This window comes from Tenrec ecaudatus, chromosome 4 (genome assembly GCF_050624435.1).
Source record: "Tenrec ecaudatus isolate mTenEca1 chromosome 4, mTenEca1.hap1, whole genome shotgun sequence".
NCBI lineage: Eukaryota > Metazoa > Chordata > Mammalia > Afrosoricida > Tenrecidae > Tenrec > Tenrec ecaudatus.
The window spans coordinates 61,252,477-61,278,999 of NC_134533.1; the positions used below are offsets into that span (position 1 = coordinate 61,252,477).

The 26,523-nt window shown below is 38.9% G+C and overlaps 1 protein-coding gene and 1 pseudogene across 1 annotated transcript in view; both read right to left on the reverse strand.

Annotated features, from left to right (window-relative positions):
• Positions 1-8,104: 8,104 nt before the first annotated feature.
• LOC142444818 (26S proteasome non-ATPase regulatory subunit 13 pseudogene) lies at positions 8,105-12,382 on the reverse strand (annotated as a pseudogene).
• A 1,468-nt stretch (positions 12,383-13,850) lies between these two features.
• Positions 13,851-26,523, reverse strand: part of IPO7 (importin 7) — a 46,358-nt gene continuing 33,685 nt past the window's right edge. Inside the window, exons 16-25 of the mRNA XM_075546095.1 lie at positions 23,767-23,895; positions 21,871-21,937; positions 21,666-21,791; positions 21,057-21,154; positions 20,562-20,657; positions 19,642-19,862; positions 19,335-19,540; positions 18,265-18,471; positions 15,912-16,028; positions 13,851-15,488 (exon numbers count right to left, since the gene is read on the reverse strand). Coding sequence (XP_075402210.1) covers positions 15,391-15,488; positions 15,912-16,028; positions 18,265-18,471; positions 19,335-19,540; positions 19,642-19,862; positions 20,562-20,657; positions 21,057-21,154; positions 21,666-21,791; positions 21,871-21,937; positions 23,767-23,895 — 1,365 coding nt within the window. The 3' untranslated portion in view covers positions 13,851-15,390. The remainder of the gene's footprint in view (positions 15,489-15,911; positions 16,029-18,264; positions 18,472-19,334; positions 19,541-19,641; positions 19,863-20,561; positions 20,658-21,056; positions 21,155-21,665; positions 21,792-21,870; positions 21,938-23,766; positions 23,896-26,523) is intronic.

The following is a 26,523-nucleotide window of genomic DNA, read 5'->3' on the forward strand; positions in this document are numbered from 1 at the left end:
ATATATCGTACCCGAACAAAGGAAAGATATTCAATGAGCACACATAAAGAAAATACATTGACAATTAAAACCTAGTTTTTGCAATTGATCACATCATAACTGATAGAACTACCTTCTACTACTACCCATTCTGTATTACCTTTGCCCTCAGCAAGCACCTCAGCTGGCTGTGGTTTTTTGCCTGGTGGGGTGACCCAGACCTTCATTCCTGAGGGGTTATACGTCCTGTCAGGCTTGGGTTGCTGTAATTTACCATTTACTTTAATCACAGGGCATGGTAGCACTAAGAGTTGGCCTATGGGATCTCCTGGATTCCAGACATATTCTTCTTTACCTCCATTATGTAGTACCAGTCCAATTTCTCCTTGGTAATCAGGATCAAGCACACCACTTAGTATGGTGACTCTCTTCCTGACCTGTTGATACAAAGGCATGAGAAGCCCAAAGTGGCCAGGGGGCATTCTCAGCTGCCAGTTCAGTGGAATCAGTGTTGTGTTTCTGAGTTGGAGAGTTCCTTCCTTCGGGACCAGGACCTCCAGGCCTGAGGAACACAGGGTTGCTGGGACAGGAAGCAAAAATGCTGCAAGGGGATCACTAGGAGTAATAGTGAGTGGTGCCACTCTAGCTTACACCCCTTGGTTCCTGGACCCATGAATTCTGGCTATTGGAGACACAGCACCATATATTGGCCACTGGTTTAGAGTGTATACAGCTTCCTGGAGAACATTGCCCCAGTCCTGCAAGTTGTTGCCACCTAGTTGGCACCGTAATTGTGTTTTCAGTAGCCCATTCCATCGTTCTATCAAGCCGGCAGCTTCAGGATGATGAGGAACATGATACGACCAGTGGATTCCATGGGGATGGGCCCATTGCCGCACTGTATTTGCTGTGAAGTGAGTTCCTTGATCTGAAGCAATGCTATGTGAGATGCCATGCCGGTGGATGAGGCATTCTGTAAGTCCATAAATAGTAGTTTTGGCAGAAGCATCGCATGCAGGGAAGGCAAATCCATATCCAGAGTAGTTGTCTATTCTAGTAAGAAAAAAATGCTGTCTCCTCCATGATGGAAATGGTCCTATGTAATCAACCTGCCACCAAGTTGCTGGTTGATTTCCCCAAGGAATTGTCCCATATCTTGGATTTAATGTTGGTTTCTGCTGCTGGCAAATGGGGCACTCAGCAGTGGCAGTGGCCAAGTCAGCCTTGGTGAGTGGAAACCCATGTTGCTGTACCCATGCATAACCTCCATCCCTGCCACCATGTCCACGTTGTTCATGTGCCCATTGGGTGATAACAGGAGTGGCAGAGGAAAGAGGAGGACCAGTCTCTACAGCACGTGTCATCTTATCCACTTGATTGTTAAAGTCCTCCTCTTCAGAGGTAATTCTTTGGTGAGCGTTCATGTGAGATACAATTACCTTTACTTTCTTGGCCCATTCAGAGAGGTCTATCCACATACATCTTCCACACACCTCCTTGTCACCAATTTTCCAATCATGGTCCTTCCAATTCCCTGCCATCCAGCCAAGCCATTAGTCACAGCCCATGAATCAGTATACAGTCTCACATCTGGCCATTTTTCCTTATATGCAAACTGAATGGCCAGGTGCACTGCTCGAATTTCTGCCCATTGGGAAGATTTCCCTTCATTACCGCCCTTTAGGGAGATTCCAGAAAGGGGGTGTAGTGCTGCTGCTGTCCACTTAAATGAGTGGTACCTGCATATTGTGCAGAGACATCCGTAAACCAAGCATGACTTTTTTGGTCTTCAAAGTATGGTAAGGAACTCCCCAGGAGGCCATAGGTGCAGACTGGGAGAAAGGAGGCAATGTGACAGGAGTGGAGATTGTGGGCATTTGGGCCACTTCTTCATGTAGCTTAATTGTCCCTTCAGGTCCTGCTTTGGCCCAATTTCATATATACCACTTCCATCTAACAATGGAGTGTTGCTGCGCATGTCAAACTTTATGATTCCGTGGGTCAGACAATACCCACTTCAGGATAGGTAGTTCAGGTCTCATGGTGACTTGGTGGCCCATGGTGAGGCATTCGGTCTCCACCAAGGCCCAGTAACAGACCAACAGCTGTTTTTCAAAGGGGGAGTAGTTGTCTACAGAGGATGGCAGGGCTTTACTCCAAAAGCCCAATGGGCTACGCTGTGATTCACCAATGGGGGTCTGCAAAAGACTCCACACTGCATCTTTATCTACAACGGACACCTCTAGCAACATTGAGTCAGCTGATCATATGGTCCCAGTGGCAAAGCAGCTTGCATGGAGGCCTGAACCTGTTGAAGAGCCTTTTATTGTTCTGGACCCCACTCAAAATTGGAGGCTTTGCGTGTCACTTGATAAATAGGTCGAAGTAGAACATCCAAGTAAGGGATATGTTGCTTCCAAAATCCAAAGAGGCCCACTAGGCATTGTACTTCTTTTTCAGTCATTGGGGGCACTAAATGCAATAGCTTATCCTTCACTTTAGTAGGGATATGTCAATATGCCCACACCATTGGACCCCTAGAAATTTTACTGATGTGGAGGGTACCTGAATCTTCTTTGGGTTAATTTCCCAACCTCTTGTAGGCAGATATTGTACCAATGAATCTAGAGTCTTTGATACATCCTCCTTAGTGGGTCCAATTAGCATAATGTCATCAATATAATGGACCAGTGTGCCATTTTGTGGAATAGACAGGTGATCAAGTTTCCTTCAGACTAAATTATGAACAAGGCAGAAGAGTTGATGTACCCCTGGGGAAGAGTTATGAAAGTATATTGTTGCCCCTGCCAGGTGAAGGCAAACTTCTTCTGGTGGTCCTTTGAGACTGGTATTGAGAAGGCATTAGCCAAATCAATAGCTGCATACCAAGTACCAGGAGAAGTATTAACTTGCTCAAGCAATAAATCACATCTGAAACATCAGCTGCAATTGGAGTCACCACCTGGTTAAGTTTACGATAATCCACTGTCATTCTCCAGGATCCATCTGTCTTCTTTACAGGCCAAGGGGTTGAGAACCACTGTTTTAAACTATCAACCTTTTGGTTACTAGTTGAGTGCTTAAGCGTTTGCACCACCCAGTGACTCCTAACATTTCTAGCACTCTTCTAGAGATGTTACTGTAGTTTTAAAAACATTTCTTTCACTAACTCAAAACTTTCTGGGGAATTGATTGCAACGTATTTGTACATTGACCTACCAAAAAAATGTAAAGTTATAAAGAAGAAGAAAGCAATGATGCATGAAACTCTTAAAAGTGATTTTCTTTGGGGGAAAGTAAAAGGAAATAGAAGAAAGAACTAGGAGGCAAAGGGCATTTATAGAGGTCTAAATACAGGCATGTACATATATAAATATATCTGGTGGGGAATTAGATCTATGTGCATATATTTATAGGTTTAATATTAAAGTAGTAGATGGACATTGGGCATCCACTCAAAAACTCCCTGAATGCAAGAATACTTTGTTCTATTAAACTGGCATTACATGATGCTCACTTTCCCTACATGATCGCTGAAGACAAAGCGGGTACATAAGCAAATTTGAAGAAAGCTAATGGTGCTCGGCTATCAAAAGATATACTATCTGGGATCTTAAAGGCTTGAATATAAACAAGTGGCTATCTAGTTGAAAAGCAACAAAGCCCACATGAAAGTAGCACACCAGCCTGGGATCACAAGGTGTTGATGGGATTAGGTATCAGGCATCATAGAACAAAAAAATCCTATCATTGTGAATGAGGGGGAGTGCAGAGTGGGGACCCAAAGCCCATTTGCAGGCAACTGGACATCCCCTTACAGAAGAGTGTCGGGGAGGAGATGAGTCAGTCAGGTGCAGTATAGTAACAATGAAACAGAACTTTCCTCTAGTTCCTCTAGCTTTCTCCCCCCATCACTATCATGATCCCAATTCTACCTTACAAATCTGGCTAGACCAGAGCATGTACACTGGTACAGTAGGAACTGGAAGCGGAATCCAGGACAGATGAACCCTCAGGACCAGTGGTGAGAGTGACAATACTGGGAGGGTGGAGGGAAGGTGGGGTAGAAAGGGGGAACCAATCATAAGGATCTACATATAACCCTCTCCCTGGGGGATGGATAACAGAAAAGTGGGTGAAGGGAGACGTTGGATAGTGTAAGACAGACATGACAAAATAATTGATAAATTATCAAGGATTCATGAGAGGGGGGGCAGGGAGGGATTGGAAAAAGGAGGAGCTGATACCAAGGGCTCAAGTAGAAAGCAAATGTTTTGTAAATGATGATGGCAACAAATGTACAAATGTGCTTGACACAATGGATAGATGAACGCTCAGTAAAAATTTTTTTAAATTATTTTTTCTGGGAGAAGAGATTATAGGTAGCTTTGATTTATTACATTATTTCTACAATGAATATGATTTTTTTTCTTTATGATTTTTTTCTAATGAATTTTTAGATTTTTACAAAATCCATTGTGCTTTGGTTGAAGGTTACAGATCAAAGCAGTTTTCCATTCAGTTCATACATATTTTATTCCATGTCAGTAATTGCAATCCCCACAAAGTATTATCATATCCACTCAACACCCTGTTTCCACTTTTCATTGTTTCTCTTTTCCTACTTTCCAAACTTTGTCCTTCAGCTAATGCTGTTCTTTTGATCTCAAATGGCTGATAATTCTAAGGAGTGCATACCTCCCGTGTTGTGCTACTATGCGCTTTATGTTGATAGATGCTGTCATCAGGCAGTTCTCAGCCTCACAATGTACAACAGAACAAAACGCTCCATCCTCACAGTTGGCTGTTTGAGCCCATTGTTGGAGCGATTATGTCAGTGCATCTCCTTGAGTCTTCCTCTTTTGCTCCCAAACATGATTACCTTCTCCAAGGACTGGTACCTCCTGGTAACAACCTGTCAATGAAGGATGGAGTCCTGCCATCCTCCCTTCTAAGAAACAAAAACTACTTCCCAGATATGTTTGCTCTTTTGTGAGTCACGATAATTTTAATTTTCTTTGTCAAACTTAAAGACCTATTGTTTAGTGGAAAATTGAGCCAATAGAGCGAGTTCAGGTCCAATCCTTCACAGTGGCTATGGACCATGCTCCACTGGTCTCTATGCTACCAGTAAGCTTGGTCTTTTTATTTATTTTTTTTAGTGATGCTAGGTTATGTGGATCCAATGGTGGCCACATCACAGAGCTCATGAAGATCTCAGCTAAACTCCAACCCATATCTTCTTACAGGTGCCATGTTAGCACAAACACCCTAACACATCCAAGAATATTACAACCACACCAGTAGTTTACTCTCCATTGGTAGCTATGGACGGAGATTAGAAGGTGCTTCAGAAAGTTTGTGGAAAAACGGAATTGCAGTCCCCTCATAGGTTATGTGTCTTAGAACCTGTTTCTTCATCTTCAAGGTGAAATCACCTACGGTATTTTACAATGAGCGGGGGGTGGTGGGGGGAAGGCATATATCTGAGAAGGTAAATGAACAAATAGCACAATGCATGTCAGAGATGAGATCCTTTCCCAATTTCAATGTTATAGTTTATAGCATTGATTTTTAAGCATGGTAAAGGGATTTTTTAATCCCTTTGAGATGCTGATGGAAATGTGAGAAATAAATTAAAAAATTTGTAATTGCATAGGGCTTATGGACTCAGGGTGGACTTAAATTTACTTAATATTACTTATACTTGATGGCTACTACACGGAAAGTGACTATTGAACTTCCAATAGCTGATCCAAATTTAATTAGCTCATATTTCTTCAAAGCATCTCATTGTTTTAAAACAATCTGCAAGGACGGTGAATTATTTAATGTGGCTCTTTTAGCCATATTAAATGTCTCTGTAACTCCCACCAAAGGCCTTGTCCTGCATGGGTCTGGGTAAAAAGGTAGGGGAAGGCACTGATAATATTGATAGGATTCATCTGTGAGGAATTGTTAGGCTACAGAGGGATTGCCATCCTGCAAGGTATAAAATGAGGCCTCTGAGAAGTGGGCAAGTGGATCTCACTACTTGGCCAAACTGAGTGGAGTACATCCTTGAGACCTTGCATCTGTTTCTTGGACCTGATTTCACTAGGTTCCACAATCTTGGGGATGAAGAGGATCCAGCTTGTTGTGTGTTTTGGGATCTGGGATTTAGCAGTACCCACAGGACATGAGCCACTTTCCTTTACATTGTGAGTTCTGAGTGGTCATTGCAGGTCCCGGGCACCTAAGGAAGTATCCTGTGAATGAAGTGCACATTTGGGATATATTTAACAGCCACCTTCTTGGGACCAGTCTTATGTTAATTCCCATGTAGGAAATTGTTGCTATACTTCTCAATCTGTTATGCAATTTCATTATATATAATGATACAGCATATGTATATTCCCAATAACTAATGTTTTGTTAGTAGCTGATTGCATGATTCCCATTATTTTGAGCTAACATATAGTAATTCCAGTATGATGGGTCCCTAAATAGAAGATCAACCTTATTTATTCTATTTTAAGGAATATCACTCGCTTCTCTAGTAGTGAGCTTGCAAATTTTACCCATTTAGTTAACATTTATTAAGGTTGGCTACTTATAAATTAGGAAGAAAAATTATTAATTTTACAAAATGTTTAGCTCGCTAAAAGCCATTGAAGATTGTAGAAGTCTCTTTGAAATGGATTTACATTCAGAAGTCTCTAGTTATCATTTTGGTTTTTAACTATATTTGCTTAAATATAGAATGTTCTAGAAAAAGATGATTGTCTTATAAATATATCTAGGAAGTCTATCATTGATCAGTCAGTTATGTAGTAGCTATTCCAAGAAGAAAACCACTATTTTGAGCATGATTTTATTTTTGTGGAAAAACATACATTGAGACAAATCAATGTTTTTTTCTTAAAAATAAAACTCATGTTTCCAAATAAAAATACAACTTTTAAAAAAAGAAGTTATCCCTTAAAAATCTGGCTAGACCGGTAGACAGAGTACACACACTGGTACAGATGAGCTCTCAACACATGGAATTCAGGACAGATCAAACCCTTAGGAACAGTAGTGGGAGTAGTGATAACATGAGAGTATGAAGATAGTGGAGGTGAGGGAAGGTGAAGAAAGAGGAGATCCATCACAAGACTGGATATATAGCTCCCCCAGGGAGCAAATAACAGGGAAGTGGGTGAAGGGAGACAACGGGCAGTGTAAGACATGAAATAATCATAATATATAATTGACCAAAAATTCATGAGGTGGGGAGAAAAAAGAGCTGATAGCAAGGGCTCAAGTAGAAACTGTTTTGGAAATGTTGATGGCAACATATGTGCAAGTGTGCTTAATACTATTGAACAATGGGTTGTTATAAGATTTGTAAGAACCCCCCTCAATGAAATGATTAATTAAAATAGAGTACCACTATCTTAATTCATACTAAAGCCATAATCATTTCATAATAATTTAGACTTTAACCAAAAAAGTTTAAGACTTTTAAGAAAAGTTAGAATCATTTAAAATTCAAGATGTACTTCACATACCATAAAATTCACCATTTAAAAAAAGGATACACTTCAAATTGCACAGCTTTTAACATTTAAATTATATGGTTCATGACTCACATACCAATAAAACTGATAGAAGGAAGATGTTTGCATCTGCATTTAAAAAATTTTTATTTACATTTTTATTTAAAAATTATTTTACAGGAAACTCTTACAGTTCTTATAAGAACCCATACATCCATTGTACCAAACATCATTATTATTTATTAATTTTTTTACATTTTATTAGGGGCTCATACAACTTTTTTTTTTTTACATTTTAATAGGGGTTCATGCAACTCTTATCACTATCCATACATCAATTGTATAAAGCACATCCGTACATTCTTTGCCCTAATCATTTTCAAAGCATTTGCTCTCCACTTAAGCCCTTTGCATCAGGTCCTCTTTTTTTTCCCTCCCTCCCCGCTGCCCCTTCCCTGACATTTACTTTCTATTGAGCCATTGATCTCAGCTCTTTTTTGACTCCCCACCCCCACCCCGCTTTTATTTTTAAAGGTATATACTCCAGTGGTTTTTAGTGTAATCACAAGGTTATATAATCCAAAACATTTCAATCTTCCCCCAAAAGAAATCAATAGCAGTCACTCTATACCAGCTAACAACTATTTATTTTCTATGGATTTGAAGAGTCTGAATACTTCTTAGAACTGAAATGATGCAAGATAGTCTTTTGTGTGACTTCTTTCACTTAGCATCTTTTTTTTGAAGCATCATGTTTTTAAGACTCATATTTTACCATGTAATTGAACACAATTTCTTTTTATTACCTGTAAGAAGTATGGCATGGGGGGGGGGTCATGTCTGACCTTCTCTAAGAAAAATGGCATGGGGGGGGAATCAAAGGTGATTGTCACAAGGCAGAGGTCAGGCATGCCTCTAGCCTTTCTACCTTGTTTGAGCGTAGCAATCCTTACTACAGCACACTACTTTTCGACTGGGTCTGGTAAGTCATTGCAGTGGCCACACAGAACTGAGACAATATGGTTAAGAACATTATTAGGGAGTTTAACAGGGCATGCTACTCTGCTACACGCAGCCCAAAGGCACCCAGCCCCCCACTCCACAGGTCAGCAAGACCAACTCCAATTAAGTGCTGGCACCATACCCCATAATTCAGCTTCCTGCCCCAAAGCACTCAGCTTTACTTGTTTTGTGGGCCTGGAAGTACACCTAGTTTATCTCATACCCTGGCTTCTCTTGTGTCAAAGCCACCTCCTGGATCAAGGAGGTTCAATATATAGGGATGTGGGGTCCGAAGGGCAGGATCTACTCCTAGCAAGAGGACAATCACCACCCTAATGGTCATTCACACACAGCTGAATCACACAATCCAATCACTCTCTTCCTCCGCCTTCTCTCCTATGAGAAAAACCGAAGCTTATTTGATGGGTGCATTGTTTTCCAAAGTGGGTGATACTGCTCTCTGGGGTGCTGGTGCATATCCTGGATTATGAGCTACCGTACAAAAATTTTTAAGGGGTAGGGGCGATGAGTTATCTTTTGAAAAGGGGCAGTAGGCCTAATAAACTATGAATGGAAGTAAAGAATATGGCTAAAACAGCTATATTAAACTGCTATAATGTAGGCTTGCCAGGTAATATTTCATTGTATGAGGAATTATTTGCGTTGTTTCTTCCTTTTGACTATTATGAACAATGCTACTGTGTACATTCCTATACAAGTTTCTATGTGGATATTTTAATTTTGTTGGAGTCTAAACTTTAGTGTGAAATTGTCAGCTTATATACTGTCCTACCTCATGAAAAACTGTTATCTGCAGTAGATGCACATCATTTTACATTCCCACCAGCAATGGATGTTCTAACGTCTCCACACCCTTACCAGCAATTTCCCACTTTGATTATAGCCATTCTAAAAAGTGTCTAAGAAGCACTGGTGGCATTGTGGAGTAGGGATTAATGGGTTTGCTACCCATAAGGTTTGTAGTTCAAACCCACCAGTTGTCCCAAGGGAGAAGACATGGCTGCTAACTCCCATGTCTCAGAAACCTTCCTACAGGGTCACTGAATTAGTGTGGACTCAATGGCGATAGGCCTGGATTTTTTCTATCATAGTTTTGAAGAGGTATTTCACTATGGTAATGATTTGCATCTTCCTATCTAATGACTAATGATGTGTTGAGATCCTTGGATTATCTAAAAAACTGGGTCATTTTCTTTTTGTAACAAGGCAGATGTTTACTGAGGGGCCCTGGAAGGTGCTCCCACACTGGGTTCAGGAGCCCTGCCCTAAGGCATGAGGGACAGTCACAGCCACAGGGCTCCTAGGTGAGGTCATAGGCTTGCTGCCCCACCAGCGTCTCCATGCTCTCCAGGCGACCTTTCATGTTCTTATCTGCTGCAGGCACACCTCATCGATGCTGCCCCTCACCAGCCCCACGGACAGCGCCTTCATCACCAGCAGTTCCACCTTGTTCACGGGGATCTTGGCGCTTTCCTCAAAAGTGAGCTGTTGGTGGGCCTCGTGAAAGTCATCTCCATGAGGTAGAGCAGCTGGATCTTCCTCGGTAGCTGGGCTTCATTGGCTACCAAGTCGGGCTTTTGGCCCCAGACGGTCTTCAGGGCCTGGAACTTCTCCATGTGGCTGCTGTTGAAGGCGTACAGGGCGTCGATAGGCCACTGCTGCTCTGTGCCTTGCAGTAACTCCAGCACAGGGTGCATGAGCAGCTTTCCCAAGTTGAAGACCCCTTCACTGAGCAGCCCTGCTCCGAGACTAGCAGGTCCTTAATGTCAATGCAGCCCAGAAAGCGCAGGGCGTCCTTGTAGCAGGCCGCTTGGTTCCCAATGGTCTGGTAGTACTTGCTGGACAGGTCACAGTAGCAGCTGTGCACAGGCGTCACGCCAGGCAGGTTGAGCATCTCTTCAACATCCTCAAGGGTCTCCTTTGTTACCTACAGGTCCCCATGTTTAACTTTAGTGCTCCAACCAATGGCCGTCTTACACAGGTTCACTACCTTGTTGCTGCTTTTCATCTTCTCATGGGTCTTTTCCACAAAGAGCCACGTTAGGGTCTGCCATCTGCCAGGGAGGATGTTCTCCACGAGGGACAGAGGGTTCACTGTGTTCAAACTTAAATGAGGCCATCTCTTTGGACAAAGCAGGGGTCCTGAACGAAGTCAAGCTTCTTTGTGTAGAACTCCAAATGGTGCCACACGGCAGTCTGGCTGGGTCCGGAGCTCTGGCTCTGCTGCAGGAAGCCCAGTATGTCCTTCATGGTGGCAGCAAGAAGCCAGGTTGGTGACACAACCAAATCTACTGACAAGGGCCATGTCATTTTCTTATGAGCTGATTGTGTATACTTGGAACCCTGGCAGTTGGGATACGTGTTGGATTGTTAGGTTGGTGGCTTAAACCCGTCATGATGTTTATAGCCTCAGAAGCCCCTGTACAATACCGTAGTCAGAATCAATTCAATGGCAGTTTGATTTGGAGGTGTGCAGTGCTAAAGATCTTAGATATAACTTAATCAGGTGATTTGCAATTCTCCACTACTTGCTGTCTTTTAAAACACCAATTTCAACTATATACCTAATTTTTCTTTTGTGTTGGTGTCACAATAAACTGCCTAATCCAAAATTATTAAAACAGTAAAAGATTTATGCCTTTCCTGTTTTAGTGAGATCCGTTTATGCCTTTGATCCATTTGAATTTTCAGAGAAACAAGGCTATGCTATCAAGCTTCAGCTCTCACAGGTTTATGGTAGGTACAAAACGGCAATCTGTGCTCCCACGTTGCCAGCTGTTTGTACCATTGGAAGATTCTCATTGTCTTGAACTGCTTGCACTTCCAAGTGAATTTTAAGATCAATTGTCACTATCCAAGAAACATTTTAGTTGTTAAATCTGTAGACCAACTGGAGGATGTTACCATCTAGGAACAAAATGTCTTTATTTTAAAGTTTACTTTTTCAAGTTTTTTGCAGTATTAAGTTCTCCAGCCTGCTGTGAACTGATGCTCTCCCCATTTCCCTGCTGACTAGGGACCATTTAGTTTTTTGTATACTGATCACGTGTCCTGCAATCTTGCTAAAACAGTTGCGATTTTCTTAGGGGGAGGGGACAGGGTAGACAAGATTTTCTAGATACAAAATGAAGTTAAAATTGGCCAGAGTAGAACTTCATGTAAATGATGAATACAAGTAGAATGGGCACCCCAATCTTGCCCTTGATCCTCAAAGGCAAAATTTCAATCTTTACCAAATCAAGCACATTAGCTGAGATTTTAGTAGCTGTTCTGTGTAAAGCTAAGAAACCTGCAGTTTGTTAAAAGGAATTAGAAATGTCTGATGGGAAGTCATTAAACATAGGGTTCAATTACAGGTTATTTCATTATGTGCAGAACAGAGCTATGATGTATCTAATACTTGTCAACCATGTCTAATTAGTCTCAACAGCAATTCCAGACTCATTGGTAAATCCCAGGATTCATCGGGCAGCTGACTCACCTTTATCAGAACCAAACTGCTGAATTTTTTTCAAGATAGAAATAACCCTATGAATACATGCCAGTCAGATAAAGCAGCACTGAATCTTAAAGGCTGGTGGCATACTTCTGCTCCGTTTGATTGTATTTATATGTGGGTGCTAACTTTGACCATGTAGACTAGCTAGCACCCACACGAAGTCTGGAGCTGACACCTCAGATAGCTGAGTTAAAGCTGGGTTTATCTTCTTTTGGAGAAGTGTACTTAAATACCGTTTAAGCTGTTAACTTTTGTCTTTAATACTTACCTGTGACTTAAATCTTAATTGTTAAGGCAATAATGAGCAATGATTCCTGTATTCTTGAGGAGCCTTTTCTTCCTTCCTTGGGAATCTTAGAGACCACTTCCAAAACACTAAGTAATCAGGATGGCCATGCTGATCAAGGGTGGAGGGTAGACTTCAGCAAGGACTCTGATGTTTACCCATATTTAAATTATTACATAGAACAAAACTGACAGTTTTACAACTATGTTTTAATGTAATTTTAGGTCATTCATTTTACAAACACTTATGGAATGCCTGCTGTTCTTAAGGCATTGTGCTAGATGTTCCCAAAGACACGGTATAGTCATATTAATACAATTCTCAGTGGTTTTATTTCTCTCCATGCTTGCTTCAGGGACTACATCCTGGACTGAACAGCAGCTAGGGGCTGAGGTTGACCACACCAGCTGTACACTCACTCTGGTCTATCCAGAGGCAAGTATAGCAGCCACTATCTTGATGTGGTAGTGTAGATTGGCAGTGATCATTTTATCACCTGCAGAAAAAGATTAATTCCCTTTATATAATCATAAATGGATAGGTTGTATGGCTTTAGTTTACAAGAGTTAGTTTTAGGTTATTATCTGCCATTAACAAAGACAAATAACGAAAGCACACAAAATGGAATAAACTATAAATTAAAAAATAAGTTACAGGTTAGTAAGATAGTTGCAAACTGGGAAAAGTTATGTTAAAAAATCTGTATGCAACTAATTACAAGTTTGTAAATACTAAAAAATTTTTTTCCAAAAGCCCTACAATGTTATCTAGAAATACTGACATATATAAGATCTGACTTAAAAGAAACTATGATTTAACATTTAAAGAAATACTGAAAATAACTGAGGTATATATTTGATGTATTATAAACTATCTGAAAACTACCAGGTCTCATTTCATGTTAGAACCTGTAAACAGAGATTAGTTTGGATTGTAAGAGATAGAAGACAGTAAAACATGCCAAAATACTTTCTTTAAACAATCTCGGCAAATGAGAATGTTCATACTATGCATGGGAGTAACTATGACCTTTATTACATAGGGCTTTCCATAAATAACGTAAAAGTTGGAATCATCAATTCAAGGAGTAGTGAAGTCTGAAGATTCAAAAAGCAGACTAGGTATGAAGGATTAAAAGATAGAGGAAGACAAAATGTTTCTTCTATATCACTAACTCATTTGCCCCCTGTACACAATGTGTCTATACAACTAGTCTAATTTTATTTTATTGACTTCATGTAATAGTGGAGTCCCCTTGAGCAACCTACACAAATGGTCTCCACTGGAGGGTGGGGTGCAGGAAGAACAGAAACGCAGTTGAGTAACAGCTTTCACCCACACATTTTTAGACAATTCTTTTTTTGGCCAAGATTTTAGTAGTAAATTCGTAAATCTATAACATACCTTTATTACTTCAGTGTTAAAAAAAAACCAAACAGTGCCAATAGTACTGGCTTAGTTATTGGTATACAAGAAAAACACAACACCAATGGGTTTTCTTAATTTTGCATTTTAAATATCATTATGTGCATTTGTTGCATTTTTACAGTTATAAATTTTCTGGTCTGTTTTGACAACAGCATTTAATAGTTTTGAATCCAGTAAGAGATGTTGTTTTCAATTAGAAACATTGTGTGTACATATTTATATAAAAAAATAACCCAACATATGACTGTTCTGATAGATTCTTAAGATCAATAAAGTCTATTTATGAACATGCAGTTAGGAGAGAGGGAAGCAAGCCAACCTCTCTACACTGTCTTGTGCTGGCTTGTTTTTGCAGTGGTATCAATAGTGGTTTTGGGAGGGAACCATGTGCCTTCAGCCTATCTAGATGAAAAGATCAGATACCCCAATTAACATGAGGGGCAGTAATAGCACAAGGGGTGGGTAAACATGTGGGGGGTGGGAGGGGAGGACTGGGCAGGCATTAAATGTCAAGTTTTTAAAGTGTGCATTTCACACTTTCCAGGTACAGAATATAAACAGGTTAATGAAGAAAATATCCTATAATCAGGAAAAACTGTAATCAAATCAAGACATATTGGCCGAATTATTTTAATAGATTGCATATATAGATGTTTAGCCACTCTGATCGACTCTTTAAGAGTAGAACTTTATGTCCAATTTACATGCTTCAAATAAGACACATTTTTCTTATTTGTTACAGTAAGGTCATGTATCCAAATTTCCACTTGTACACTGAGCTTTAAGGACAAACAGAGGACATGAAGGGAGTTGCCATTTTTTAGCAGCAATGAAATAATCACTAACCCCTTCGTACATACCGAATTCAAGTCACTATCAGAGGTGAGTGTACCACAAAGTCACCAGGTACAAAATTGCTAGTTCATTTTTAAATTAATAACTTGAAATTACCCCTGCCCCCCACCCCATTACATCCCTTCTTTTTATAAACAGCAAACATTTTGCTATTTTATACATAGGCTAGCAGGCTTGTTTCAATATGAAAGTGCTAATTCATTTACAGATTTTTTAATTAGTTATGTAGTGCTACAATAAATGTCCAATAATCTACATAGGAACAATCTTTGATGGATGAAAATGATGAAGATTGAGTAAGGCTACCAGATTACCTTATCTTATTTACATATAAAGAAGATACCCAATGGTGAGGAAGAGACAGAAATCGGACAAATACTCATAAGGTGTAAAAATTACATCTACCTTTGAGCTTATACTGTAAATGAGACATTTTAAATAGTCCTGTAGCCCATGCCTATTTTTTCCTCAGAAAAAGAAAAGCTGCCTTCATGACATCCCCTCTTGCCGCAGATTTCCACAGTGTCATTTGAAGCTTCAGAGTCAGATTCTTACTTAACGTTCTTCAAAAAACAAAGAAAATCCCCCCTCCCTGTGTTTCCCACCTTCCCCCCCAAAAATCCCTCTGGTTTCTTTTCCAGTGCCAGGTTGCATGATCAGGTCCCCACATCCTGGGGGTTTTCTGTCCAATCTATTGATCAATTAGGTTAGAGTAGATAACTTGAACCAGTTCTGGAACCACTACTAGGAGGAACACAAGCTCTTCACTACAAGCACACAACAGGAAAGAAAGTAACAACTCAATTCATCCCTGGTGCCGGGCCTCCAAAATTGAAAGAACTTGGCACAACTGGAGCACTGAATTTATATCCTCCATGCTTTTCAATCATTTTGGATTCTAGAAAACAAACGAAGTGCAATTTTATTAGGATGTTCAACCAAAATGCTTTACTACTTTAAGGAACTAAACGCACTTTATAACCACCAGCAAGTTCAAGATGACACATTCTTCTCCCAACATAATGCACGTGGCTCTTTGGTCCCTTATGCAAAAGTAGCAAGAGAACTCGCCTATGGCATGATATACACTTCTTAGCCAACTTCTACTTTCTGATGAACATTTTAAGCTAATAGGATCCCCTCTTCCAAAGGGAGTAAGATGAAGGCTATTCCAAAACAAAGACTAAATTACAGAAAGCATTGCTGTAACAAATTTCAAGTCTTCATTAAGTCTTTCAGAATAGAATAAATTTATATGACCCATAGAAACGATTATAAAGTTACTAATTGTATACAAGAGGGTTTTTGGTCAACAACATACCATGGGCTGCTCGTCTCTGATCTGCCAGAGTTGCTATGTCCTGTAACTGTTTCCTTTGCTCCTCATTAAGACCATGAGTCAGAGCCTGATACCACACAGGATTACGATTTTGAATAGCTATCATAAAGAAAATGGAGGAATAAAAGCAATTAAGCACAGAATTTTCTTTCCTAATAAAATATATTATGTGGGGGTACACTCCTCTATCAAAATCCCTTTGTTAGGTGCCACACAGTCAGCCCCAACCCATAGCAACGCTCTGTGCAACACACAGACACCCTGCACCGTCCTCGCCATTGCTCCTATGCCAGAGCCCACGGATGCAGCCATAGGTTCAATCCACCTTATCGAGGGGAGAGCCTTTGTAATTATCGTCGCCCCTCCACTTTACCAAACACGAATGATGTTCTCCTCCAAGGACTGGTCTCTCCTGACAATATATCCAATGCATGTAAGATGAAGTCTTACCATCCTTGCCTTTAAGAAGCACTCCAGCCTTAGTTCTTCCAATACAGATCCAGCTGTCCTTTCAGTTATTTCGAAATCTAACTCGGTAGCACTCACAATTTTTGCAAGCCTCTCATACATTGTCTTGGGAAATTTCTAGAAATGACTGTAGTTGGAAATCTACCGCATTCTGAGATTCTTACATTAGATATTTGTATAAAAGTCACAAACAATGGTTAAGTCATGATTGAGTTTGGCCAAACGCTAGTAAAACAGACCACGGGAAACGACTTTTGATCTCCGGCAGCTGGCGGTCAGGCCTGAGCCTGATGGCAGCGTGCAAGCCATGGAGTTGTCTTGCGCCAGCCTGATTTGCCACACCTAAAAAATGCACCAGTTCCCTGCACTGGAGAAAAGTGGTTTTTTTCAGGAAAGGATTCCTACCCACAAGAGAAGCTGCTGCTGGGAATTAAACCTCTGCTGTCAGTAGGGACCCAAGACAATGACATACAATAAATGCCCTGTCTACTCAATAAGCCCACCGAAACACATACATGTACTACTTTTCCCTAGCATAGTTTAAGTTTACAGTATTCACTTCTCTAAACATACAACTCAGTCTTTAAAATAAATAAAGGGGAGGGGAGAAAGAGTAGATAAATGATGCATATAGTGGTTAATTCTGTAGTTCATATAAATATTTCTTTATGTTTGAATGTTCCCTTATTATGTTTTGGTAAAAAAATTCTTCACAGAAAAATAACTGAGAATACAAACAGATTTACCAAGAAAATGAGGATGGGGTAGAGAGGGGAGACACTTTCTACTTAAAGTGCTTACTGTTCAAAGGCTCTCTGTAAAATAAAGCACCCCTGAGATGCGGAAGTGTGTTCAAATTGGGTACAAACAGTAATTCTTGGCATCTACATAAATTAACACGCTCAGATATAGTTCTGGTTATTAAAACTTCTTTGTAAGGGCTTCAGGAACTAAAGCCCTGGATACAGAATGTGTTACTCCAAATAAAAGTTCCTGACTGATTGAGACAGATGAAGAACGATGGCGAGCTCTGGAGGACGAGAGGATACAATGAAGTTAATTTTGATGCACTATCTTGTTGTTTAAAGGGCACCTAGCACGTCTGCAGCCACAACAGTAGTACATTCTAGGAATAATTTATAACTACTCAGCAGTATATAACTGTGAAAAAAAGAAATAAAAAAATCATAGTGAAGGAAAAGCTTTGGAAACTGCCAAAGGGTAACCAGACTAGACAGGGAATTGGTGTTAATTTTGGTGAGCGGACACCAGTAACCCACAAGAGGGAGAAGCGTGATCAAGGAGATGACTGTAAACTCTTTGGGGTCTGGGGTTGCGTGTCGATTAGCTTCAACAGTTGAAATAAAAATTCATGACCTTAAATGCAATCCCCTGCCAAATTTAATTAAAAGCGAAAGAGAAAGAATAGTATTTTTTCTCACAAATGATTTGACATTTAGAAAAAATAACCTAAGTGGTCTGAAGCTCTGAATTTTGTTTATGCCTAAAGTGTTAAAATTGGTAAGGATACCAGATATGGGTTAATGTGCCATAAAAAACATAGGCAAGGTGGGAGAGGTGAATTTCAAGACAATGAATGACACATGTTAAAAAACAAAAAAGCCTAGCTGTCACTGTCTAAGTTATTAATATGCCTGGCTTCAAATTTACAAATTTAATATAAGAATAGAAATGGGTGAAAATAATCTCACAGCAACAATAGGAATGATTTTGGTTATCAAACTATATTCTAGGTTTGAGTTTGCTATCCTTTCATTGTGTAAAAGGTAACCAAAAAATTTATTGGTTCAATGAAAAAGATTCAAATTAACTCTTTGAATTAATTATATATACCAAATTGACTTACTTTGAAATATAGCTTTAAATATCTGATACTCATCAACAGGGTTATCTTCATCATCAATGATTGTGGAATAACCTTCTAGAGCAGTCTCCTCAGCATCATCTTCTTCCCAATCTTCATCATCACCATCTTCACCTGCTTGCTTAGCTAGAATCTCCAAATATTCCTGCCCATCTTCATCAATATCATCTTCATCACTTCCTAGTTCCTCTGCAAAGCCGTAGTAGGTACTGTTGTTAATACTGACATAGTGTGCTTGCTACTCAGACATTAGAAATCACAACTGAATAAATGCAAGGAAGAGTACAAGAGGAGGGTGTTAAATACATACTGAGCAATTGAAGCTTAAATTTCTCATGGAAGTACATGAAACCCAACCATGATTTATGGCATTCTTAAAAACTAGGATTGGTTAAAGATTATAGAGTCAGTCCTAGGAATGCTCTGGGCCTTCAGGTATAAAACCAACCAACACCTTTAGTGGTTGCAATATTTCATCAACCTTTTACATTTAAACCAATTTATAAATTGGCTAATCTATAGTCTTATATTACAAACATATTAGGCAACACATAATTAGTGATTATATAGTATATGTATATTTATGTTTTAGTGCTAATAGATGTAATAGATCCAGAAGCATTAAAACCCATAACTCTTAAAATAATTTGTATGGCAGTAATTAACAAATTAATTCTTTAATATTACCTCATCAAGCACTCCAATGCGGGTCAAATATGTCCTAAGTTAAAGCCTCTACTTCTACTACAGTGATGTAAATCATACACACGAATAGCTAATAGTTACACTAGTAAGATCCAGATGAAGGCATCCTGTTTATCTATCTGTAGTGCTAAGTATGTTCACAATGAGCACATCTACATACACTGTGCTAATATATGTTCAGAACCAGTCCTGCTTTCCTGGAGCTTACACTGTAAAGGGAAGATAAAGAAAATATTCCTGGAATAAATAATGAATACTTCAGTTGGGGAGACAGGCTACAAAATATGTTCACTCCAGGGTATTTATTACTAGCTAAGCTTGGGTTGTTTCTGCCATCAGACCCTTACCAGTCTCATCATCATCTTCAGCTTCATCATCATCGTCACTGTCATTCTCGTGTTCGGCATGGCAGGCATATGCTCTTTTTAATCCATTAAATAGAAGAATAAAAGCTGGCAAAATCTGTCCAGAAACCTGATTTAGAACTTGTGGTATCTGTTCCATATCAATAAGAGCACACAGTCCTAGAACACACATCTTTCTGTCGTGAAGTCTAAAAAGAAAAGAGAGATCTTTATTTTCCCTTTCCTCTTTGAATAAGCAGTTTCTCAAAATGTTTAAGTAGTAAGCAAATGTACAATGCATGTCACTTACCCCAAAAAGCAATCAACATCATTTAGCCATTGTGTAATAAAATGATTTGTAACTGGTTCAACATTGTTGGGAAACCGAAGATTTTCTAAAGTATTGAGTAGTAGATGAGGGTTGTAATACAAAGCTGCAATAGCAACTTGCAGGCACATTGTTCGAAGTTCACTCGTCTTAACCTCTCTGGTTAGTCGTTCTAAAGCAGCTTCCACAAATAAGGGGATGCACTGTAAAGACAAGTAGCAAAATAGCCCAAAATTGTAATCAACAGGATTTAATGTGTGTGTGTGTACTCACAGCAACTACATGAATTCTGACTCAAGGTGACCCTTGTGTCTCAGAGCATAAGTTGAGTGCTAATGTTTTTAATCACTCTAATCTTAAGGGATTGGATCGATCACCAGGCCTTCCTTCTGTAGGACCATGGGGTAGATTTGAGCCACCAACTTCAGGGCAGAAATTGACAATGCGATATCTGCACTACTTGCCCATACCCACTGTTGCCTCAACTAAGCCTTAGCCTCATTTACAGACTCATGATTCAGATTTGATTCAATAATCGTGTTAAGCATTGGAATGGGAAATCTGGTTGTAAAGAAAGTCAGATCTTCACTAAGAAGATCTTTACCATAATAAATATAAATAAAACCACAACATTCTTATTGCAATTGAGCCTGGATATGTAAAAACTAGTGTTATTTTATTACCATGATATACTAGGCTCAGCATTATTCTGTCTAAACCATACCAGCAACAAATTCATACCAGTTAAATATGACTTTCACTATATTTAGGTTGAAATTTTAAAGCAATTAAAAATCTGATTGTTAAAATATTGATTGTTCTCAAAGATATACAAAATGTTTTACAAGAATAAATTGACTTTCTGAATGTAATACAAATCAACAATACTTAGCCACATTGACCTGATCAATGCCACGCCCTTTACACTGTAGAATGATGACTTCTAATAATTTTGCTGCATGACACTCTGCATCTTCTCCTGCAACTCCTGTAAGAACCTGATTAAGATTGAACGTAAAGTTGCAGCGAGGTTTCACAAAACCTTTATAATCAAAGTACACAAAAAGCATATTCCCGACTGTATCCACCTTAACATATTCTAATTAATACGAAAGCAAAATTATTGAATATAAAGACAATAGTCCAAAGTGCCTGTGAGGATTTGAAGTTGTCAACCCATTGTCATAGCCCAGCTTTCTATTTCTAGCAGCTTGAAACACACAATCAAAGAATCTACCCTGTAGTGTGTGCTCTTTTGGCTTATTGCATGTTAACAATCATTGACTTATAATAAATCAGAATTACAACACAGACAATAGCAAAAACACCTCACTTTTCTCAGGAGAATCTGGCTCTTTTATGTATAAAATTTAAATCACCTGAAGGAAGTGGCTTACCTTTTTGCACATACTGTATATCATTTCAAGATACTTTGTATCAGACAGAAGAGTGTCTGTATCAACTGTTACATAATTGTGAAGAAGAGGCATCATATCTGTGTTTAAAAAAGCCATCAGTTATAATCTTAACTGATATAATAAAAATTTCCACAGAAAAGGCAAACTGATAATTTTCCCTATAACATTTCCTTTAAAATATTGCTCATTTACAAGGGGAGTTTACACATTGAGAAACAGGAATGAAAATATGAATTTTCCATGAAATTTTTGAAGGCTCTTCATGTTAAGTAAATGTAGAAATGAACCTATTATTATAGATAATCTTTTATTATTTTTTGCATGCCCCCCACCCCCGAATTCTTTTATTTTTAATAATTAAAATACAAAGATGACTACATCGTTGCATAACGGTCAAGCCACTGACCAGTATGGGCCAGTCAATTAGACATGAAACCTTAACCACCACAACGGACAAATTGCTATTGGTAAGTAATTTAAACAAGAGTTTGGATGAACATACTAAAGTATTTGTTCAAATAATGTACTACAATGAAACTAAAATAAGGGCAAGGAGAATTCATTAAGTGTTTTCACTCTAATTTTTACCTGTGAAATAATCAAAGCCATCTTGCTGAAAGACCTCAAATACCAGTGGTAGGAGTTGCCACATCTGTGGAGATACCTGTTGACATGTCAAACTATGTGCTAAAGAGAAGATCTCTTCATAGAATTCTGAAAGAGAATGTCATTAGGACAGTGCGCGCTCATGTGAAACAAAGAGAAAATCCTCCGGACAAACAGAGATACATACCTAAGACATGCTGCTGTAAAACAGTACCAATGACCTGTAAGCAGATTCCCTCAAGTTGCTGGGTTATCTAAAAGAGAAAACAAAATACAATGAAGCAGTTGTCCCTGCAGTTAAAGTACAAAGTATTATTAAGAAATTATTAAGAAATCAGCAGCCAATTTAATAAAATACCCATTTTTATAACCAAACACCCACTATTGTATTACCAAAAACCCCACTTAAATAAATGCATTTTAGAAAAGCATCATTATATAAACGGAAAATTATATAAAACCATGCCTGAAAAGTACTACAATCTTTCAAGAGTAATTATAGATTGATTTGTGAAAATATCAATGCAGGACAAAACACTGATTTGAATTGACAGAAAATCTTCAAATTTTAGTATATTTTTCACATTAGATCTCAACCACCTGAAGTTTGCAATGCTTTTAAAAATCATTTTATCGGGGGCTCGTACAACTCTTATCACAATCCATACATACACCCATTGTGTCAAGCACATTTGTATGTTTGTTATTCTCAAAATATTTTCTTTATACTTGAGCCTTTGGTATCAGTTCATGTTTCCCCTCCCTCATGAACTAACTGATGATAATTTATAAATTATTATTTTGTCATGTCTCATACTTTTTAAAGCATAAAATAACTCACTAACCATATCTAGAAGAATATCCATTTGAAATACACAGTACTAATAAAATTTCAACTGATCTACTAGGAAAATAGAGTAAAAATAGGATTTCTCTTAAGTTTCTACTAATCCATTCCAATACTACCTTAGAATATAAAAATATTTTATGAGCAGTATCTTTTCGAAATAAAGGACATTGCCATGAAAAAATCTCCACTGTTACTTCCAGGGGAAAAAAAACCCACAAAGTGGTATTTAAAGAGTTCCAATTACATTGATCTATAGCTTTCAACCAAGTCTAAAGCAAATGTTGCAAAAATGTTAAATTATGTAGTTATTAAGTGTCCACCTGGGATCTGACTAAGTGCTATAAGGATGAGCATTGGAAAATGGATTATGGCAGATATAGTTGGGTTAAAATTCAGCAATTAATCATCGGATTTCCTTCTTGATATATCTTAAAGTTGTTCTAGTTTTACTATAGTCTTTCTTTCTGAGTGAAGTTTTCCTCTAATTTTACTTTTTTTCTTTCTTTTTGGTACATGAAAACCAGGATGGGTGAATATATAGACAATAACTAGATGGCCGGAGAGATTTGGGAAAAAGACGGGGAATTAACATAGTACAAGAAATATAATGCTCTAAAATTGATTACACAACACTTGTTGAAATGATTGTAGTGAATTATATAATATGTAGATTATGTCACAGTAAAATGTTTCCTTAAAGACATTCATACTGTTCTGTTCTTTACACTTTTTGGCATGTTTTACTTTTCTTCTTTTGGGGGGTGGAGGGGGAAGAGCAGTTCTCTTTATTGCTGTGGGGCGAGGGGTGCTCAGAAGTACTTGGTGGGCCAATTCTGCTTCTTCACCATCACGGGCTTCTGGCTCTATCCAATGCTGCAATGCTGCTAGCTCTGCAGATGGGAGCCATGCATCTATTGGGGCATTCTTGTTAATAGTGATCTGCAAGTAGCAGGTAGCTAGCTTCCCTTGTCATGACCTCTGATTCAGAACCACCACACCACTACCTTGCCATCGGTGGCCCACTAGCTCTTACGGTAAATCAGTCCATGTAGGAGGAGTTGTGAACTTCCAGAAAGTAAGATGTTTATGAAGTTATGAATCTTTATGTTAGAATAGTACAAAGTGCCCGAGATGACTAGCTGTATAAGCAAGGGCGCTCAAAAAACCTGAAAAGTACATGTAAACCAGTTTGAATATCTCCTAATACTTTACAACACGAAGTAATTTTCTTACCTCCTTATGATCTTCAACTACACTAAGAAGTGTATCAATTGTATTCAGGATTCCCATAGCAGTAACTGCTTTGTCATCACTTCCTTCTTCATCTGGCCCAGTTTGGATTACTTGATTAAACGTCATTGCCTGGAATTAAGAGAATATAACTTATGTTGGTTTATTAATCATGTTCTCACTAGGATAGCAAAGCAATTCATTTTTACAAAATTATTAGGTATAATTTATTAACAAAGACCCACGAACATGAGACAGCCCCAAACGTATGCCTTCTTCATAAAACTGCTATGTGTGATTCCATTGTTGAAGCCACCATGTCAATCCATCTCCCTAAGGGTTTTCTTTGTACTGACAACATTTAGTAAACATGCTGTTCTTTCCAGGGACTGGTACCTTCAAATAACATGTCGGGGAAAAAACCATAACACACCACAAACATGTCGAAAGCACATGAAATAAAGGCTTAGTATCCTCTCTTCCCACAAGCATCTGGCTATAGTTCTTACAAGACAGCTGTGTTGTTATTGGATACCATCAAGTAGGCACTAGCTCGTAGGAAGCCTGTGTACAACAGACGAAACACTGCCTGCTCCTGTATCAGCACCCTAATGGTTAGTTTGAGGACCTCCCTCTTCTTCACTGCTCCTTTATTTTACCTAGCTTGATGTCCTTCTCCGGAGGTTGGTCTCTATTGACAACATATTCAAAATACGTGAAACAAAGTCCTGGCATCCTTGACTCTAAGAAGCATTCTAGCCATGATTCTTCCACACAGAATTGTTTATTCTTTTGACTGTACAAAGGAGCCCTGGTGGTGTAATGGTTATGAATTGGGCTGTGAATCTATAAGGTCAGCAGTTCAAAACCACTAGCTGTTCCATGGGATAAAGATGAGGCTTTCTATTGTTCTAAAGCAGTGGTATTCCACCTATGCATCAGAACCCCTTTGGGGGTTGAACAACCCTTTCACAGGGGTCGCCCTATACATAATAGTAGCAAAATTACAATTATGAAGTAGCAACGAAATAATTTTATGGTTGGGGGGGGGGGTCACTACAACATGAGAAACTGTATGAAAGGGTTGCGGCATTAGGAAGGTTGCACAGGAGGCAACTGAAAACACCAGGCTTGGTTCAGGTGCACTTAAGTCTACAAAGTAATACCTTATCTTTTCTTAGGCATATTTACCTAACAAAATGTATCATTTAATCTCAACTGGTAGTTCTATGACAACTAACTGTGGACTCAAGCAAGATGAAATCCTTGGCAATTTCAATCTTTTCTCCATTTATCATGATTGTACCTAGGGGTGCAGTTGTAGGTATCTTTTTCTTTACAAGTTATAATCCAAACTGAAAACCACAGTCCCAGATCTGTTTCTTATGCTGAGGCATAATCCAAACTCAAGGCTTCAAGCCTCACCACTGTTTCTTTTCCACTTTCAGCAAAACAGGCTGTGTCACATACAGACTTAGGGCTGTCTTCCTCCACTTCTAATACCTTCTTCCTCTTGTAGTCCAGACTTCGCAAACTAAGGATCTAACACTGATGCATGTTTCCTGATTTTAAACCACACAGTATTTCCTTTGTTCTGTTCAAATGACTGCCTCTTTTGGTCCACATAAGCATAAGTGTTCTGATAGTTACATGTCACAATGTGATTCATTGTCTGTTATGAGACACAAGATGCCTTGCCAAGTCAATGAAAAAATATAGGCAAACGTTTGTGGTATTCTTTCCTTTTAGCGAACATCCACCTTGGAATCAGCAGTAATATACCTGGTTCTAGTTATCTTCTGAATCTGGCTTACATTTCTAGCAGTTGCTTGTTGCTACATGACTGCAATCATTTTTAAACAATACAAAAGAAAACTTTGTGTGTGATATTGTCTGTCCAATGATTTTCTACCTGGGAAGCGCCCCCGTTCGTTGTAAGCCCCCAACTGGTATTGTGGAGATGTCTTTCACCAATGCCTCCAGTGCAACTTGGATGGCTTTCCTCACCATCACTGGTCCTTTGTTGTAGGCTTCTTCACCAGTGGCCCAGCACTCACCAGTCTCTTTGATGACGATGTCTCTGTCCATTCCATTTTCTTTTGATGCTCTCCAAAACTTATCCCCCCAAATCCTTCATTATTGAAATTCCTGGCTTCAGCTTTTTCTTCAACTCTCTCAGCACTAGAAATGCTGAGTGAACTGTCCCCTTGTGGTTTTTACTTCAGTAGGTATATCTTTCATTACAGTATTTGTCTTCTCAAGTCACCATTTGAAAACAGTTGCATTATTTTAGGTTATCATTACTTTTGTTCCTCTTGATCTTCTTCATCATCAACCGAAATATGCATGAGAATAATCGATGGTTTATTCCAGGCAGTCTCTGGCCCCTGCTTTAACTAATATGGACTTGTTTCCATTGTTTCTTTCCACAACTGTTGTAGATTTGATTCCTGTGTATTCCATTTGAAGGAATCCAAAGCCTACAAGCTGTACTATAAGACAGGGCTCCAGACATTCTTGGGGAAGCAGATTGCTTATCCCCCCCCCCCCATTAGTGGCTGTTGGGGTTAACCCATCTAATTTTTTGTTAGACTACCACTGAACACCAGGTCACCTCACCTTTAAATGTCCTTATCCACTTCAAAATCAGCTGCTGAAGTTTATTTTTAAAGTATAGCACTTTATCTTATAACTACAGCACCAGACTTTTATATTGTGAAAAGTGAATAGAAATTACATCAAGTAAATCTCGAGCCAGAG